The 18,933-nt window shown below is 50.9% G+C and overlaps 1 protein-coding gene across 1 annotated transcript; it reads right to left on the reverse strand.

Moving 5' to 3' along the window:
• Positions 1-69: 69 nt before the first annotated feature.
• NKX6-2 (NK6 homeobox 2) lies at positions 70-3,047 on the reverse strand. Its single transcript, XM_052799337.1, has 3 exons — positions 2,252-3,047; positions 1,696-1,868; positions 70-907 (listed from the first exon to the last, which is right to left on the reverse strand). The coding sequence occupies exons 1-3, from the start codon at positions 2,664-2,666 to the stop codon at positions 659-661; spliced, it is 837 nt and encodes a 278-aa protein (XP_052655297.1). The 5' UTR covers positions 2,667-3,047; the 3' UTR covers positions 70-658.
• Positions 3,048-18,933: the final 15,886 nt, after the last annotated feature.

Here is an 18,933-nt window from a genome sequence, read left to right on the forward strand (position 1 = left end):
CGGCCGCCCCCGCCACGCAGCAGGATGGGGACCGAAAATGAGGAAGGCGGGCAGAAACTCGCTAAAGGAGAAGCTTGTTAAATAATTTATTGATCTATACAAAGTCTTTCCAACCCGTGTGGAGACATTATTTGATCCCAATGTAAAATCAAGCGTCCATTTTTTTTCTCTCGTGCTGTTTTGGGTTGTCCTCTCTTTTGATATTATTAAGCATAAAATCCGGAGGCAGGAGGAAATCAAACCGCCAAAACACTGAGCGGGGGGTGGGCGTGAAAGAAAACAGCCAGTTTTACACTAGAAATATACATCACAAAATCTGAAATTTACTATATACAAAGTGGCTGAGCTTGGATTTGGCGACCCATACAAAACATAACAAAAATCTGATTGTTAGGAGCAGGAAATCGGCAACAAGGCTAAAAGAAAAGAGGGGCAAACCTTAAAGGGACACAAAACAAAAACCAGAAAGTTGGAAAAATTCTTCTGAAATTTACACCGATGAGAAGGAAAATAATTTCATAACTTATTCTGTAAAAAATATATACATTTCACATACATCTTAGGCTGTACAACACACCACTTTAAACATCCAGTTACATTTCACCTCCGCCGCTGGGCCAGCTGCAGCTGCCCAGAGCAGCCGCTGGTGCCCGCGCCTTCACAAGGTGTCCGAGCTGGTGCTGCAGGGGCTGACGAGGGACAGGTTCGTGGATTTGTGCTTTTTCAATAGCCTCGTGATTTTTTCGTCGTCTGAGTTGGGGTCCAGGGGCTTGTTGTATTCGTCATCATCCTCATTGTCCGAGCTCTCCTTCAGCTTCTCCGTCTCCGAGTCGTGCTTCTTCTTCGCCGAGGCCATCTCCGCCGCGTGCCGCTTCCGCCACTTGGTCCGTCTGTTCTGGAACCAGACCTGGGCACCGGCACCGGGCACGGCTCAGCCCCACCGCCCCGCCGCGCCCGCCCCCGCCCCCCCGCCCGCCCGACGGCGGGACCGGGCCGCGCCCGCCCCTTCCACCAGCCCGCATGGGGCGAGGGGCCGGCGGGACCGGCGGTGGGCGACGGCGCAGGGAGCGGCAAGGGCCCCGGGCCGCGCCGAGGAGGGGGCTGGCAGGGACGCGCTTGGGCCCCCCGCCCGGCTCCTCCGGGGATGCCGCCAGCCGGAGCTGCGCGCCAGGGAGAGCAACGGTTCCGCGGAACAATCATCTGTTGAAACTGGGATACGCTGGCCAGAAAAACAAGTATTTTTGGCTGCCAGCGCGCTTCAGCGCGCCTGAAGTCTTTGCTAAAAAATTCGCGTGGTTATGCAAGGTAGAGTTGTGCCAATTACGGGCCAGGATCTGCGTTGAAAACTGACCCGCTGAAAGTGGTTACCTGCGGTGGGCTTTTTGGTTTGGGGTTTTTTAATCTATCTTTCTTTCTTTCTTACATCGTTTGCAGGTCAAAGAACTCTAAGCGCAAAATAAGTTACGCAGGGATTGGCCTACAATCTATCCAATATCCAGACATAATTTAAATTATAACTGACTTTAAAAAAAAAAAAAATGAAGATCCCTGTACGGTTGCGCAGGTTTCACGGTGGCCGACAACCGCCGCAAAAGCAGAAAGGGCCAGCGAGCGCTGCCCGGGCAGTGCGCGGGAGGCAGCGGCCGCCAGAGCCCATGGCCGGCCCGTGGCCCCGGCGCGCCCGCGGGGACCTACCTTCACTTGGCTCTCGGTCATCCCTAGGGAATAGGCGAGGCGGGCTCTCTCCGGTCCTGCCAGGTATTTCGTCTGTTCGAAGGTTTTCTCCAAGGCAAAAATCTGCTGCCCAGAGAAAGTCGGTCGCGAGTGTTTCTTCTTGCCGTCCTTGTCCAAAACCATCCCCGTCTGAGCTGCAAGCGGAGGAGAAACAGCTCCGTCAGAGACGGGCTCTGCACCGGTCCCGGCCCGGAACCGGGTCTCCGCCCGGCGCTCGGGGGAGCGGGGAGCGAGCTGCGGCGGGGCTGCTTCGGCTGTCGGCCACCGCTGCGACGCCGCTGGCTCTAGAGCAGGATCCGGTCCGGGGACATCGCAGGGCGCCGCGGCGACCGGCCCCGGCCCCGGCCCGCCTTCGGGCCCGCCTCAGGGCGCCGCGCTCGCGGCCTCCGCCGGGCCGTCCGCCCCGTCTACCGCGCTCGCCCGCCGGCCCGGGACGCGGGGCCGTCCCCCGGGACGCCTGCCGGGGAGACTCCCCGGGCCGCGCTCCCCGCGCCCCGCCGGCACCGGCCGCACTTACCGGGACAGGCGAGCCGGGGGTCTCTCCAGGGCGAGCCCTGCACCACTCCCGGCCAGAAAATGGGCGGCCGCCCCGGCAGTTCGGCCAGCGGCTTCGGGTAGCGGGAGACGGCCGCGGGGTTGAAGTACATCCCCGCCGAGGCCGCCAGTCCGTTGATGCGGGGCAGCCCGCCCAGCAGGTTGCTGGCGGTGCCCACGGGCCGCCCCAGGATGTCGCTTATTCCGTGCGGCGTCCCCAAGGGGAGCTGCGTGTTGAGTCCGCCCAGGGCCGGCGCCTTGAAGCCGGAGGGGTTCTGCAGGGTGTAGGGGAAGAGGGAGGTCTTCATCTCGGCCATGTTGTGCAGCGCGGCCAGCGGCGTACTGCTGAGGACGAACGCGCTCTGGCGATTAGCATCCATCTGCCCCACCGCTAACATTTGTGGTCATCCAGGAGCGCGGGTCCTCCTCCAACCACGCCGGTAGCTGCTCTGCTGTAACCCCACGCCGGGCGCGCCGGCGGCGGGCGGGACGCTCTCTTCGCCGCTTGCGGGATCAAAGCACCAGCGAGTACCAAAGTTTGCCGGCAGCAGGAAAAGCCCCAGCCGCTCCTCCCCCCACCCCCGCGGCTCGGCGACGCGCACCGCCAGCTCCCGGGGCTGGAAAGCGCTGAAAGCCAAGTCGGGGCGGCGCGGCAGACCGGCGGAGAGGGAGTCCCGGGCAGGAGAGCCCGCCGCCGGCGGAGCGTCCCCGGCAGGCTGCGGCCCCTGCACCCCGCGCGGGATCCAGCGGGAGGGGGGGGCGGGACGGGACCGGCGGGATGGGCGCCGCGCCTCGCCTCGGCCGCGTGTCCCGGCGGCGGCAGCGGGGGGACCCTGCGCGCCGCGCCCCGGGGCGCAGATAACCGCGCGGGCACCTGCGAGCTCCGCGCCCATTGGGCGGCCGCCTCCCCGCGCCGCCGCCGCGGCCCAATCGGCGGGCGGCGAGCGCCCCCACCCCGACACGTCACCGCCGGGCCGGGCGGCCTCCGGTCGCCGTGGGAGCGCGCGGAGCCGCACGTGGCCGCGCCGCGGCCGACGGGACACCCCCCCCCCCCGTCTGCGCCCCGGCCCCTGCCCGCCGCGGCCGGCCCCGCCGGCCCCCGCCTCGCCCCCGCCGCCGCCGTCCCGTTTGCCTGGGCGCGCCGCGGGAGGCGGCCGCGCCGTCCTGCCGGGCGGCGGGCCCGCGCAGAGGCCGGTGGCGCCTGGCCGGGCGGCGGGGCCCGTCTCAAGGGCTCGGCTCCGGGAGACCTGCCCGCGTCGGCGGGGCCGGGAAGGCAGCCCGCGGGGCCCGCCGAGCGCCGCTGAGGTGCGGGAGGACGGCGGCTTCGCTGCCGGCGGCCGCTGAGCGGGAGGGGCTGGGTGCTGCTTCCCGGCCCCGCCGCTCTGCCGTCGGGTAGTCGGTCCCGTCTTCAGCGGCGCGGCAGCCGTTCCCCGTGCACCGGAGCCGAACGCTCAGAGCACGGTCACGGAGGCGGTCTCGGGTCCTGCTCAGCTGCCGTTGCTGCCGGTTTTGAAACGCCCCGGCATCGGAGAGGTTCTCCTCCCGGGACATCGGAGAGGTTCTCCTCCCGGGACCGGACGGAGAGGGAGAGACCCGTGTCTCTAAGGGGGAAAAAACGGCTGTTGCATCGCCGCGGAACGAAGCTCGTTCGCACAAATAAAATTACCACTGGTATTCTTCCTAATCGAAAACACGCCTGCTTGCCAAGAAAAGAAGAATTCGGGTTTGAGGTTTTCATAGAAAATAATTCCGGAAATGGGGTTTATAGCGCGTTCTTCGCCTAGCAACTGCCTTCTCCTAAGTTTTTGACGCATTGTTAACCAAGGAAAATACTGACCACAACAAGTGGGGAACTAAAACTTTTCAAAGTGTTCACAAAGTGAACGTGAATCGACTCCATCGTACCAGAACAATTAGTGAAACGCGTGGTCCTTCGGATGTAGTTGTGTCGATCGTCAGAACCGTTTGCAGGTGAAGGGGGTTTCGTCCGACCCGAGGCAACAGCCCGAATGTCGGTGTGAGTTTGGGAAGTCATTACCCGGGCTCGAGCAACGGTCTTTATTTTCGGTCGCTGAAGTTAGACGCGATTTAACAGTCTGCGTCTCTTGTTATACGCGCCCTCCTAAATAGCTTAACGTGAGATTAACGTGAGATTAACAACGACGCTGCCCTAAAGAAGGTTTAATAAACGACTTCATTGCTTTTTCCTCCCTCTGCAGTAAGCAGCAGCGACAAAGACAGCAGTAAGGTGTTTACCCAGCTCTCCCGACTAACCCCGCCAGCTCCCTGCCCGCTCTCCTCTCCGCAGCGCCTGCCTGTGCGGGGAAGGAGCTGCCGAGTGCCCCCCGCCCCCTCCGCCCCCCGGCTCGGGCTCACGGAGCCGCGGGAACGCGTTGCAGGCGGCGGGGCGCGACCGGCCCCCCGCAAAGCCGCGGACCCGCCCGGCGCTCCCGGGGCGCGGGGAAGGGCCCCATCCCGGGCGGGCAGGGGCCGCCGCGCCGCCCCGCCCGGGGGTCGTCTCGGTCTCTGTCTGCCTGTGCCTCCCCCGGTCGCGCACCGGCGGCATCCCGCCGAGGCGGTCCGCGGGCCGCCCCCGGCGGCGATGGAGCGGGAGCCGGGCCGGCTGCGCGCCCTCCCGCCGCGGGCGTTCCCGCCTCCGCCTGCCAACGCCGCGGCACGGACCGTTTGGGCTCGGCTAGCGAGAGGGAAGCCTCTCCTCCCCGCTCGGCCGGGGGCCGGGCGCTAATCCGGGCCCCCCCCGCGCCGGCGGCGGGCGGTCGTTCCCGAGGAGCAGGCCTCGCCGGGACGCCGTTGCCTCGCACGGGGACTGCTGGAATGGGGTAAGAGCGCGGCCCCCGCCACCCCCCGCGTCGGCGGGGCAGGACTGGGGACACCGGAGAGGGTCCGGGTCCGCGTCCCGCCTCCGCCCCGCTCCCCCGGGACGCATCTCGGCTTCGGCCGCAGCCGGGAGCGCGCAGGCCCCCGACGCGCGTTACCCCGGCTGCCTTTGGCACCCGCGGCGGCTGCGTAGCTCCCCGGGGGCCCGCTGCCCCGCAGCTCCGGAGTCCGCCCGCCGGGCCGGCCGGCGGCCCGGCCGTGCGAGTCCCCAAGGGCAGACCCGAAGCCCGGCTGCCGCTCCCGTCCTCTGGGTTAAAACTCGCGCTAGAACAGTGCTCTGAGGCCGGCCGGTAATTGGTATCTGTCATCGGTGACGCTTGTTGCACATTAACGGTACGTTTGTCATGTTCATTCACTTCCCTGCAATTTACTACCCCCGTTTTTCCGGGTGGAAATAGCGGGGTTTATCTCTGCAGACCCCGCGGCGTGATCAAACCGCTTTTGTGTCCTTTCCTCCGGCCCTCCGACGGGGCGGGGCGGGGGGACACCGAAGGAGGCTGCCGGCCTCGCGGCTCTCCGCGGGAACCTCGGGCAGGCATCGCCCGCGGGCCCCGCCGCCGGCCCCGGCTCCCCGCCCCCGGGCGGGTCGCGCGTCCTCGCCCGTCCCACCGGACTGCCCCCTGGGCCGGACTGCCCCCTCCCGCCGGGAAGCTCGGAGTGCAGCCCCAGCTCCCAGCGCTCCCTAAGTCTTAAGCAAACCCCGTTTCGGCTGCAGAGGCCGTGCCGCTCGGGGACGGCGCAGCGGCAGGGCAGCCCCCCGGGGCGGCTGCGGGGCGGCTGCACCGTGCGCTCCGCCGGCCCCGGCCCCGGCCGGCTGGCTGTCCGCCCGCCCGCCGCGCCCGGAGACGCGCCCGGCAGCCGCTGCTCCCGCCCCGGGTGACCTCGGTACAGCAAGCCGGGGCTTCGCCGCCTGGGAAACGGGCCGTCCCGAGGAGCCCGCTGCCCGGCGGGGTGCCGGAGGTCATTGCCGCCGGTGCTGGGCGGGCATCGCTACCCGCCGGGGCCGCTGCCGAGCGGGTTTGGCAGAGGACTTGCAGGGTGGACATCAACCGCTCTGAGCCGTTTCTGGTTACACGTACGTTCCTTCCACTGCTGACAGGGGCCCTCGGCCGGGTTGGTCTGGGAGCGCTACAGCCCGCTCCGGCGTGCGGACACGCCGCGTTCCCTTTACAAGACGCCGCTTCCCGGAGGTTAATTTCGGCGGAGGAAAACGGCCGCGGGGCTCCGGCTCACCGCCCGGCCGAGCCGCCCCCGCGGCCGGTGCCCGCCGCGCCTCTGCCACCAGTAACGGTCCGCTCCCGGGCCGCCGTCCCCCGCCCGCGGCGGAGCGGACAGAGCGGCGGGGGCACGGGGCGCGGCGGGTGTCCCGCCATTGCGGGTCCGCCCCGCGCCCCGCCGCGCCCCACCGGGTGCCGGCCCGGGCGCCGCCCGCCTCCTCCGCCGCCCCGCCGCGGGCTGGCGGCGCCCCCTGGCGGCCTCGGGCGGCGGCGGCCGGGGCCTGGCCCGGCGCCCCCTCCCCGGCGCCCGCCGCTCTGCGGAGCGCTGCCGCCGGTCCGCCACCGGTCCGCTCTGTCAGGGAGGGCGGGAGGCGGAGGCGTCGCGCCGCCTCTCTCGGCCCCGTTGCCGCTTTTCTGCGGTAGCGGGCGCGTTGTGGCCCGCGGCGGGCTGTAAGGCGGGGCGCCGGGCCCTCGGTGCGAAGGGATCGGGACGGAGGCCGGCAGCGGGGTTGAGGGAGGCTTAGGTGGGTGCCTCCGGCCGTGCCCCGCGGCGGTCCCCGCTCGCACGACACGGCTGCGGGGAGACGGAGCGCGGCGTTTTCCTCGGCTGTGGAACCATGATGTGTTTTTATTGGGCCGTCGTTGCTAACAAAGACAGCGCTTTATGAACGTGTTTGGATGCAGGTCCAGGCCGGGCTGAGGATTAATTTCCACCGTTTAAAATTAGTGAGTGGTGTGTTTTGCCCCTGAGTGACATGGAAGCAAAACGGAGATTAGTAACATCAAATTCGCCTGAGACTTACGCATTATACTGAATTGACCAGTATTAAATACTACAGTACAAATAACTCCAGACAAGTTCTGTTTAACCTGCCCGTACTTCTCTTTGTTGTGCATAAGGATGGGGAAGGTACCTTTTCTTGTAGCTTTTGTGCTGCTGAAAATGTCTGAGAGGCTATGTACTAAAAGAAAATAAACCACAAATAAGAATAATCCGTGTTTTACATTTATTGCATGTAAATGTATGTGCTTTCTGTCTCACTTTATGGACTACAGAGAAGTCAGGTGTGCACGCAGTACATGAAAACATTCCTCACTGTGTTCTACATTATTCCAAAGCGCAGGTGTAAACGTCCGTGTCGAAACAGAGTGATTGGGGAAAGGGGAACACGAGGCAGCTCTCCACACAGGCTTCCTTTTCTGAATTATTCTGCTGCTGGTGGAGGTAGGGGAGGGAAAGCGATATTGTTGCATGGAGTTACTTAGAGTGTTGGTGACAAGAGAGTGGGAAAATCCATGCTGAGGCCCCGTAATCACGCTGTCTGCCTGCGTTCCTGACTGTGTGGATGCTGCTGCTTCACAGCATACCTAAAAGAGATCCCTGTGTTTAAAAATGAGGGGTGTTTTGGGCTAATAATGCAGTCACTAGAAAACAAAGTCATTTTAGACTAGATGATCTCTGTTGAAGCATCTTCACGGGATGATGTATGTTCTAGGGGAGGCCATATTTAATATTTTTCATTATGATCCTTGGCACAAAAAGTAGGAATATGCTAATGGTGCAGAGCTGAGAGTCCTCATCAGTATAGAGCAGCACACAAGAGAAACTGGATGACCTTGAGAACAGTGTAACAGAAATGTGAAGAAGCGTAAAAATGAAGTTTTGCCTTAGAGTATGGTATTATTATAGTATTGTACTTAGGGCAAAATACCAAACAACATTTCATACATCTGTGGTGCAATTAGACTCTCACATTTAGGAGAGAGATTTGCAGAATTTTTTTCCTGTCGGCTTGAAATTGCAGAGAATAAAAATTCTATGATGGTGCATGCCCAGCCATCTTGGCAGAGCTGACCATTTAGGTGCTTGTCCTCTGTCTGCTTGAGATTGCAGACTAGGCTGAAGTTCAAGACAGATGAAGAAAATCAGCTATGTAACAAGGGATCAGATTTAACAAGCCAGGAAATCCCTTTCTCTCTCAAACTCTCATTTTCTGTTTCCCCTCATTACTCTACCCACTCATGTGCACTGTCCTGTCCGTTCTTCCTGCTTTGGAGAGGCACCGCGGAGCCCAGGATAGCAGAGAGCAGCTGTGGAGGAAATCAGCCCCTAAGCGGGTCCATCCACACGTGGAAATACCCATTCAAGTATCTGAGGGCTTCCAGTGTATTCACTGTTAAGTTGTACGTACCCAATAGTTTTGACTTTTTCTCTGAACATTTCAGGGCGAAGTCTCACAGTAGGTCTGCATGTAGGCATAAGGCAGACTGCCCCCCCGCCTCCCACCCCCCCGGTCATATATTGCCAGTGTTAGCTCTATGGTATGGTCTGAACAAGGGAGAAGAGCACACAGCAGGGAGTACTGAGGGAATCCCCGGGGCCGGGAGGAGTCTGTAACCTTCCCAGCTTCCTCTGCCTCTCTGACACAATCTGGCACCTTTATGCTCACGAGGACATTTACTGAACACTGCATCCACTGGCAGAATAACCATGATGAAGACCAGAATGCACAGGACAGAAATGCTTCTGGTCAGGGGGTCATTGCGTGCCACAGTGAGAAGGAATACATAGAGAAATGTCATCTGACCAGCAAAATTTATGGATACTGTACTTTGCCATTAAAGGGGGAACACACTTGCAGAGGAAATAAATTTTTTCTTTTTTGTGATGGCCGGCTGAGTTGTTCTGTTTGTATACACAAAAATGTCTGGTAAATAAAGTAACTTTCCGTGATTGTGTGAAAATTAAGTCTCAAAAGATATGGAAAGAAAAACAGGCAACAATGTGTCATCATTCAAGAGTTTGTGCTTAAGCCACATGGGTTTTTGTCTGCAATCTGTCATTATGAACAAAGCAGTACTAAGTATCTCTTTTAACGACTGTCTGGTAGTCTGTATTTTTATAGCTGTCTAACACAATGCTCCTAATTATATCCTTAAACTGGAGTATTGTGTTACAAGGTTGTATAAATAAAGCCAACTGAGCACTCATTTATACGCAGACTTCAGTTTGTTCTAACACTACATTTATTTTTTGTAAGGCTGGAAGGAGTCTTTTCCTAAATCTTGTATCATTCTTCTGCTTACCAGTAAATCATTACGGAGTCTCAGTGCCAAAAGCTAGTTATCCCCAGTGGTGTTTAAGCCCGGAGTTCCTAGCTGGAAAGTCTGTAGTCTTGCATCCTTTGCCAGTGATATCTGAGAATTAATTATAGTGCGTCAAGAAACTCATTTGCAAACTGTGTTACAACTGAGGGATGCAGTTCCCCCTCCACAGAATTCAGTCTCCGTCCTGTAAAACCGAAAAACCACTCTGTAACAAGCATTTTATATTTTGTTACCACCCTTCTAAAGTGTTACGGAATTAGCAAATACCTCTGCACTCGGGTGGGACTACTGCTAGGGTTCAGCCATTGCTTTGATGGGCCCCAGGTGTGCCGAAGGCAGTGCTGGCCCTCATCAGCCTCATCAGCCACACCTGGGGCTGCCCCACACACCCCCTCTGCCCCTGGCCCCCAGCCCTGGGCCTTTGCTCCCGCTTGCCCGGTTTGGGTGCTGGGGGTCTGTGCCTGGTTGGAGGGAACGTTGTTCATGTTGCAGCTGCCATCGGCTCCCAGAGCGTTTCAGCTCAGTGCTGAGCCCGGCGTCCCTTGACGGGTGGTTGTGCTGGGCAGAGACAGCCAAGGCGCAGGGTCTGCCAAGGAGCTTGCTGTTGCGGTAGGCTGTACCTGTCAACACAGGGAGCAGAAGTCTGGTGGCAGGGCTAAATGAGATTTGTTTAGCTCCAAATGGAGGATGCTGTGGCTGAAAGCGAAGTGGTGTCTTTCATAAAACAAATCCGTAAGGGGATGAAAAGCTTTCCCATGGGTTGTTCTGTCTGCAGTGCATTGAAATAGGCAGCACGTTTGGTTATTTTGCCATCTGAGTTTACAATGCTTTCGGAAAGCCAAGAAATCCACATATATTCTGTCTCTTTGGAGTATCAGCCCTCTTCTGAAGGGTGTGCCTTTGCTGCAGCTGGAGCAGAGGCAGTGGCTAGATAGGGCTGGTAGGAGCCTACCCACAGCAGCACTGGGCTAAGAGCAGGTACAGGACAAGACCTTACCTGAGGTATGCAGCAAGCTAAGTTGGACTAGATGCCGTGCCGTTTTCTCTGGGCTGTCACCTCAGCAAAGCAAACGAAGCTAGGTTACTCTAGCACTGCGGTGACTACAGCATAGTTAACCCATTCATCAAATTGCCTCTGTCAGAAATCTTAGGTTTCTTTCAGGGCTGTCTGTGAAGTATGACGGATAGGTTGCTGGTACAAAGCAGAGTCCAGGATGATGATAGTCTGGGGGTTGGCAGTGCCCAAAAGCTGAGAGAGGGAGCATGATGCCATGGAGAAGGACCACTTTTCTGTCCCTTCTTTGATTTGCCCTTTCGAAATAAGAGAGATGAACCCCTGAAATCACAAGCAATAGTTTCTTGTCATACTGCTTCCCTTTTCCTGACAAGTTTCAGGTTTTTTTATGGTATTCCTATTGCAAATGAACGGTTGTGGCTGTGTGAAGAAGTTAGTTGGCTTTCTAAGTTTCCACAGCTTAACAGAAGAGCTCAAAATAAAGCCGTCAAACCAAAATTTTTCTTCAAGCTCCTCTAGGCATATTTTGGCCTAAAAGTTGGATCTACCTTTTCTGTTCCTAATCCATGCCTTCCTGGGAAGCCAGTTAACTTCAGCTATCAAGCACATAGATGAGACTGCCTTTTAGTATTTTCTAGAAAGAACAAAAGCAAAAGGCTCAATATGTATTGCAACCTTGTGCCTTTGTTGGGTCTACTCTCTTTTTAAGGCTTCAATCTCATTTTGGAGAATTATAGGGGTGGAGGTAGCTATATACATAAATCCTTTCAAAATAACTTATTCCTGCTGAAGACTAGAGCATGATTTTGAAGGTATCATCAGGAAGTTTTCAACACCTCTGTGTGAATTCGTTGGTCTGCTTTGGATTTTAAGCAACAAGTTTTTGAAGCTCTGGAAAACATGAATTAAGTTCAGGGAAAGTATTCGACATGTTAAAATCACCATTACTGTAAATATGATCACTGGTGGAAAATAGCATGGGCAGAATTTTATATATATATATTTTAGGACAAAAAAATGGAACAGCATTTTTGCAGGTGAAACTTCTGAGAGATTTAAGATAAGCAGTTATCAGCATTAGTTTCGTTCTACCTGTTGCGTTTCATGAGAGGCACTCTTGACGATAAGGTGGGCAGCATTTTCTTGGCTTAATGTACTTTTCAAAATGAAGGGCTTTTCCTCCCCCAGTGGAGCTAGGAGTTAGTATGTGGTTGACTGAATTGCTAGTGCAGCTTCCAGCAGATCAGTGGTGTTGCTGAAGTTCCCAGGCCTTCAATTGCTTTGTTTTGTTTTTTGTTTTGTTTTGTTTTTTTCTTGTCTCAAAACCCTGTTTTACTTGTTGCTTTTCTTCTGCCAATGGCTTAGGTTATTGTTCGTATTAAGAGCATTGCCTTCTCAGGTCAAGTCAGACCCGAGCGTCCACCGACCCTCTTCCCCTTCCCCTCGTTCCACCAACATTGTTTTTTTCTTACTTGTCTCCGCTCTAATAGTTTATCCCTTTAATGAGAGAAGGCTACAAGTTATTCTTTTTAAGTGAGATAAGCCCTCCTGAGCTCTATTTTATCCAACCAAGACTGGGAAATCGTTTGCCCTTATTTGTATTAAACAGATGTATATACTTTACCGCAAGTCATTAGTGCTATAAAGAGATTGCCTTCCTATTGATAGCCTAGATGGGGGAATTCAGGAGTAAATTGCCAATAAATAAAGAGTGTGCTTGTAAGCACTATTGATTCTCCCTGAGCCACAGAGAAGTGTTTTGTTAGTAAAACTCTTCCTGAATGTGCAAGTGAGGTTAAAAAAAAAAGTAATTAGTGATTACTGAAAGCAGGGCGAGGGCAGTGGGGGATGACTTCGGGTGAGAAGGTTGCATTGTTTTTCTCTGAAGGGTACAGTTTACAAAGATAGCTGCTAAAAATGTAACAGCAATTCTTCTGGCCACTCTCAGAAATCCTGGAGGCAATCGTTAGAAAATTGAAGGATCAGCACAGCATTTCCTATAACACACAACTTCAGAGTGATAGGAGAGTTTCCCAAATCACCATGAAAGGAATAGAAAGTATCATTTGCATAGGAAATAAATGATTGGTGGGATTCAAATTCCTTTTGTCCAGTTTGGGTTTTGGAACAGTCTGGAAATTACTTCCCTGAGCTGTCTGGGGAATGCTTTAATGTGTGCTGGTGGCTAGACATGAGGAACCAGTTCAGGAGCAGGTACGAAGAGGACCAGAGTGTGGTTATAAGCTGAAGGACAGCGGAGTGCTTCCAACGGGAGCTAGAAGCACAGTAGATTAGTCAGGTGTATGGCAACTATAACCGTGGTGCTTGCTCGACCTTGTATGTTTCTTCCATATTCATCCAGCTTGCTGAAAATTAGTATTATTTACAGAGCTGTCCTTCTAGAAAAGACAATAGGACAGCACCAGATGGACAACAGGACAAAGCTGTGCTGCAGTGATATTCTCTGCTAAGACCATATTCAGTGATATGATTCCCATCATCTTCAGTGCACATATTCCATGATGTAATTGATATTTGTAAGCTGACAAGTCATTCCTTTAAGAGTATCTCAATAGAATAACACTGATAATAATCTTGCAGAATCTTTGGCAAACCTTTTAATTGTGGCTGATTAGAGGATTCTCCTGGTGATATGCTTATTTTACTCACATTTATTTAAAGAAGACATAAAACAATGATAAATGCTGGGCATGCAGCAGCCATTTAGTTATGTGATACACAATATTGCAACTACCCTGAATGTGGAGAAGTAGAGCTGCTAAATAAATTTTATTTTACGTGGCTACTCTTAGTAACAAAAAAATTTTCCTGGACTGATGCACATTAAAGATGTCCTACATCTTCAGGAAACTGATTTCTTCAGACTAAATTTCTTCTGTAAGGGTGGAAATGCAATTCATCACCAAAGATTGAACACCAGGAATATGTTTTTTGGCAATGACAGCCTTTGGAAGGTTCATTAAAAATGACAGTATGAATTCAGAAAGTTTCGGGTTATATCACAAATTTATCACATACTGTTTTATTTACGCATTTTTTCCTCACCATTAAGCCATATCACATGTGAACATATTTAAGAAATGAGACACTATCTGTTGTTTTGTTGGTTTTTTTTTTAAACACATATCTCAGCTTTTGTTCTGAAAAGCTCTTACAGAATTTGTTACCTCTTCTCCCTTCTGGTTTTATCTTCTTTCCTAAATCTCCTTCCTTCTATCCATCTTTGTTCCTATAATCAGTGAGGATGTTATTTAAGTTTTCTTTGGGAGATTTGTTAGATTTCTTCCAGAGATATTTAAAAACGAACAAAGAATGCTTTGCAAAAATCAGGAATTGTCAAAACACTCAGGAAAAGAGCCTTCCTTGGAAACAAAACTGCTTATGCTGTGCTTTGTCTTACTGTGTAACTTTCTTCTATATTCATCCAGCCTGCTGAAAATTAGTATTATTTACAGAGCTGTCTTTCTAGAAAAGACAATAGGACAGAATTGTATTTACACCACCTGAGGGCACTGTAATACTATTTCACTTAATTTTAAAGAAAAATACAAAAGGGTAGTGTTTGAAATGGTCCCCATTTTTCTTCCTCTTATGATTACTATCAACTTCTGGAACAAGTGTACCACTGAAACGAATGAAAATCATTTTAAAAAAACAGATATGTTGTTGTAGGCAGGTATCTTGGAAACAAGGTCATCCTTCTCTCATGTCACTAATAGCGTTTCCTTGTGCTTACTGTAGGATGACAGTAATTTTAAATACAATGCTATTATTATTTTAAATGATGTGTTACTGGTGTGACAGTGATTGCTGTATGCCCAGTTGTGCTGCAGTTTTAGCTGCTTACACTTGCTGTCTCATGTCTGTATCCAGAAAAGTGCGGGGCTGATGTAAAAGCACCAGATGATGATGCTGCATTCAGGTACTAATACCACTTAACTAGAATGTGACAAAGTGACAAACAAGAGAATTAAAAAGCTCCCTACATGGACACTCCTGATTTGGCTTAATTTCTCAGTCTTGCCAAGTTTACCTTCTGTCTCTCATCTCTTCCTACACTGCCATCTCTCTCTTTTCCTTCCACATTACTCTTTTTCTTTCTCTGTCTCCTCTCTAGTCATTTGATTTCACCATCCTGTTAGTTTCCCTACTCCCTAGTGGACGGAGAAGGTCACCAAGCATAGTTCAAGTACGAAAGGCTCTGTGTAGGACAAGAGTTTCTCTGCCAGGAGACAGGTGGGCTTCCAGACCACGCAGCCTCCGGTGCTGGCCGGTATACTCCTCCCTTCTGACAGGGTAGTGGCTGAACTCCTCTAATACATGTCCACTTAAAAGCACCTCCTGCAGCCTTTTTGTTCTGTTTGTACAGGATGAAACACAGTGTAACCTTCATGTCAGAAACTGTATAGTATTTCTAATTTTGTGAGAATACTAACCAAGTGTGCTCCCACCAGAAAAAACCCTCAAGACTGTTTGCTGAACTTCTGCGGGAGGTTTCCATAGCTCACTTATGAGGAAAAAGGCCATCAAATGTGTTCTTGTCCACATTGGCTTTCTACAACATGCATCCAATTCCATGATGGAAAATGCTGCTGTGATTTTGTGCATTTAGACTTTTCTTTTTAGAGTGTAGCAACTCTAAGTGTTCGGCTAAGAGCGAGTCAACGGTCAAAGTAACAGTGTTCAAGGAATTGGAGCTGCATTCTCCTAGGGACTGCCCAAGCAGTTCCCATAGCCCCCTAATGTTAGCAACACTGTCTTTTTTTTAGTTGGGTTGTTTTAGTGATCCAGGAGTACATTCAGGAATGGTTCCATAGATAATATATTCTTCAATGAGCCAGCTAGACTGACCTGAATAATACTTTTAATTAGTGCATGCTAATTGGATTGACAAAGGAATGCTATTGTTTCTTTTGCACTTGAGGCCAGAAGTGAATGAGCACAGCTTTTTTTTCCATAACAGGATTTCTTGGTAGCACTAATGGAAAATAAAAAGGTGTGTCAGACAAAGTAGTTTTAAATATACACTGGAATGACTCATATTGAGGAATTATCCTGTATTAAAGAAAAATGAAAGTAATTAAAGGAGTTTAAAAGTTGCATATTTAAACAGAGCTCTACTTTTTAAAGTCATGGTAGGAACCCTGTATTAGGGAAAATAGTAGATATGTAGTTATTTAACAGATCTAAGCTCTTCCAATAAAGCAATTCCAATAAACCACAAAAATACAAGAATATCTTGTATAAGTAGTCCTGTTGGTTCGTATGCTTACAGTTACCTTTACAGATACTTAAGTATCTTGAAGCAGTGAGATGAGATTAACTTCTTGCAGAGGCTTTCCTTCCTTGAAATCTGATCAGTCCAATACATTATTTTCTCACATTAAGGTCATCAGTAAGAAATATGTATCTTTTGAAATCTGACTAGGAAGTTAGCTTTTGCACTAGTGACTGACTGAATTATTTTGGAGAGGACCTTTGGTATGCTGTGAAACATGAACAATATGAGTAGAAGGAAGGCTGTACCTCATTTTAAAATCCTACGGAATCGGAGGCACGAAGAAAGTACTCCAGTGGCTGGGGATGCCACAACTGGAGTGTGGTTGCCTGTCTAGCCTCAGTTCCTCTTCTGAAATGCTGGTCTGTAGAGAACTTTAAATGCTGAAAGGCTGAGAAGAAGGTGAATAAGAGTGTTTTGAGGGTCTCTGTGCCATCCAAAAAGTTGTGCGTTTTATCTCAGGGGCCGGAGATGGAACTTAGAGGTGAGAACGCCCTTGGCACAAGGTTTGCTAGTAGTTCAGTGGCTTTAGTTTTTGGCTTTAGTTTTTTAATTTTTAGGTCTGAGGTTTTGATCCTTTAGTTTGTAGCTTTGCCTCAGTGTAGTTGGAAATCGCATTATAATATCATCTATGGGGTTAAATATAGAAATAAACTAAACCTATGAGCCAAGGATACACTTAGTTGTAAAAATCACATGGAAAATGTGGAGAGAATATAATCACAAAAGCAAGGCAGGGAACCAAGATTTAAGTCCTTATAACAGGAAGACAATAGCCAGGGAGATTCTTCTGTGCTGCTAGAAATAAAACCTCAGCTTTTCATAAGCAGGTGTTTGTTGATATAGTGGCAGGTATTGATACAAATGAGAGATCCAAACCCTTTCGCAAAACTCTAGAGAATGGTAGTTGAAAGTAGGAGATATGAAGGTAAAGATGGAGCGATATAAGGGTCCTGTATCCTTTAATCTTATTTCTCAGCTCCAAAAAAGCTTTTAGGAGGAAACACTTCATGCTCCATAGCAAGTATTTATTGAATGAAAAAAAATGTTAATGCAGTTTTATTCCTAGCAGATTTTTTCCATATGTGATATTAGCAAACACTCGTCTTGTGATACTGTATCAGCATGGAACATAACTTTTTTTTTTCCCCACATGTACACTCTATATGTAAAATCACGAGGCTTAACTTCACTTTGACACAATCTAATGTGTGCTTTCTATCCTGTCTCATGCCAAATGACCAATACCTCATTTTTTTTCTGCTGGCATAAATTTTTGCTTATTTGACATCCAATTTGCCAAATGAATGATGACAGTAATCCTTTCTCCTGTACTGTTGCTTCCCCTTATTCCACACTATGTATTCAGGTTTTCTAGGGTCATTCCCCCTCCTCGCTGCCCCTCATTTTGTCTTCTGTAAAGATGAAAGATTGGATTTATTTATACTGATTAAAATAATTCTGAATAGTTTTATGTTCATTTAAGTTCAGATAAACTGAATTGCAAATATTAAATGTATCTTGTAACCACTTGTGCAGAACATAAGGACCCTTTAATTGTCGATGGTACAGAAAAACTCTATATGAATTCAAGTTTGGAAGGAACAAAATGACTAACAAAATCTGTCACTAGAACAAGGGTTAAAAGACTAAGAAGCAGAAGTTATAAGAAGATATGGAAAGGGGGGGTTCAAAAGGACCTTCTCAAAGGAAGAAAAGGTTGTGAAAAGATCTTTTGTTATTTCTTTTTTTCCAAACACAAATGTTTAGAAAATGTCTACTTCAATAGGAAAGGTAATTAGAATGGCAAATTAGACATCTGTAAATGTGAGGAAGGCAAAAAACTTCATGGTCCTATCTCAACCCATGAGTTTTACTTTTTTTTTTTTTCCTGATTCTCTCCCCCTTCCCACTGGGTGGGGCAGGGGAGTGAGTGAGCGGCTGCGTGATGCCTAGTTACTGGCTGGGGTTAACCATGACAATTTTGAAGGAAAAAAATCTTCTTCTGTAAAGACAATATTTCTTTTGAAATACATGAGATAATATCCTAATTTATCCACAGAATAGTATCAAGTGGAAGGTGACAGTTAACTCTCCTGCTTAGTGCATGCCTGTTAGTGCAGTTAGTATAGAAAATGAAATGTCTTACTAAGTGTATGCATACCCAGCATAATGTAGGAGGCAAACTCATGCTATCTACAAGCCTGTCAGTCTACTTAGGCCAGTTCCAAGCTAGCAGTCACATAACCATGTTAATGCTAAATCAGATTAGTGAGATCTGCATACTAGTAATTTATCAAGTTGCATAATGTGGTGAGTTTTTTCCATGAGTTAAGGAGCTTACTTTGTGCTGGATCTCAGTCATACCCTGACTGTTCTGAGCAGACTTTTACCTGTGTTCACAGTAGCCTGTGCTTTTTGCATCTCCCCAAGATCATACATGAAGATGGTGTGCTGGAGTAAAATACTTCTGATAGAAAAGTCAACAAGATAAGGGCAGTTATCTTTGTACGCTGCCTTTCACGATGGCAAATTCACTGTTGGTTCACCCTGCATCCTTGCATACGAAAGCCTAGTCTTCTCTCTCAACAAAAGTTCTCTTTGCTTTCCTTCCCAAAGCACCCATTAACAGAGGTGTGGTGGGATTTCCTGCACAGGGTGTTCCAGGCAATCTAAGTTTGTCTGCAAGCTTTCTACTTACATTCTGAAGCTGTCCTTGCAATTATTGCTGGTTTAAACCTGAAGGACTGCTTAGCAGACTTCCATCTACAGTTTCACAGGACATGACTTCTAGGCTGGTGATCAGCTCTGAGAGCTGCTGGCAGTCACTCTCCAAAAAGCATTCTCTCGACTGTCTGCTCTGCCCTGGGTGCCAGGGCCAGTAGTGTTGCAATCTGTGTCATTCCCACAGCAAAAGAAAGAGGTGGTGGCAGTGGTTCTTTGGTATGTTCTTACCAGCTCCCTTCATCCCATTTTCCCTGTCAAAGCCCTGACTTAATGGGACTCAATTTTGGTGAAAGAATTTAATGGCATTCAGCTCAGTTTAAGTCTTCCTTTTTATGGGCTGCAAGAGATGCTAGCTTTTTATTTAGGGCTGCAGTAAATGCTGTGGTTTAAAAAAAAATTAA

The sequence above is a fragment of the Harpia harpyja genome, chromosome 10 (assembly GCF_026419915.1).
Source record: "Harpia harpyja isolate bHarHar1 chromosome 10, bHarHar1 primary haplotype, whole genome shotgun sequence".
NCBI classification, from domain to species: domain Eukaryota; kingdom Metazoa; phylum Chordata; class Aves; order Accipitriformes; family Accipitridae; genus Harpia; species Harpia harpyja.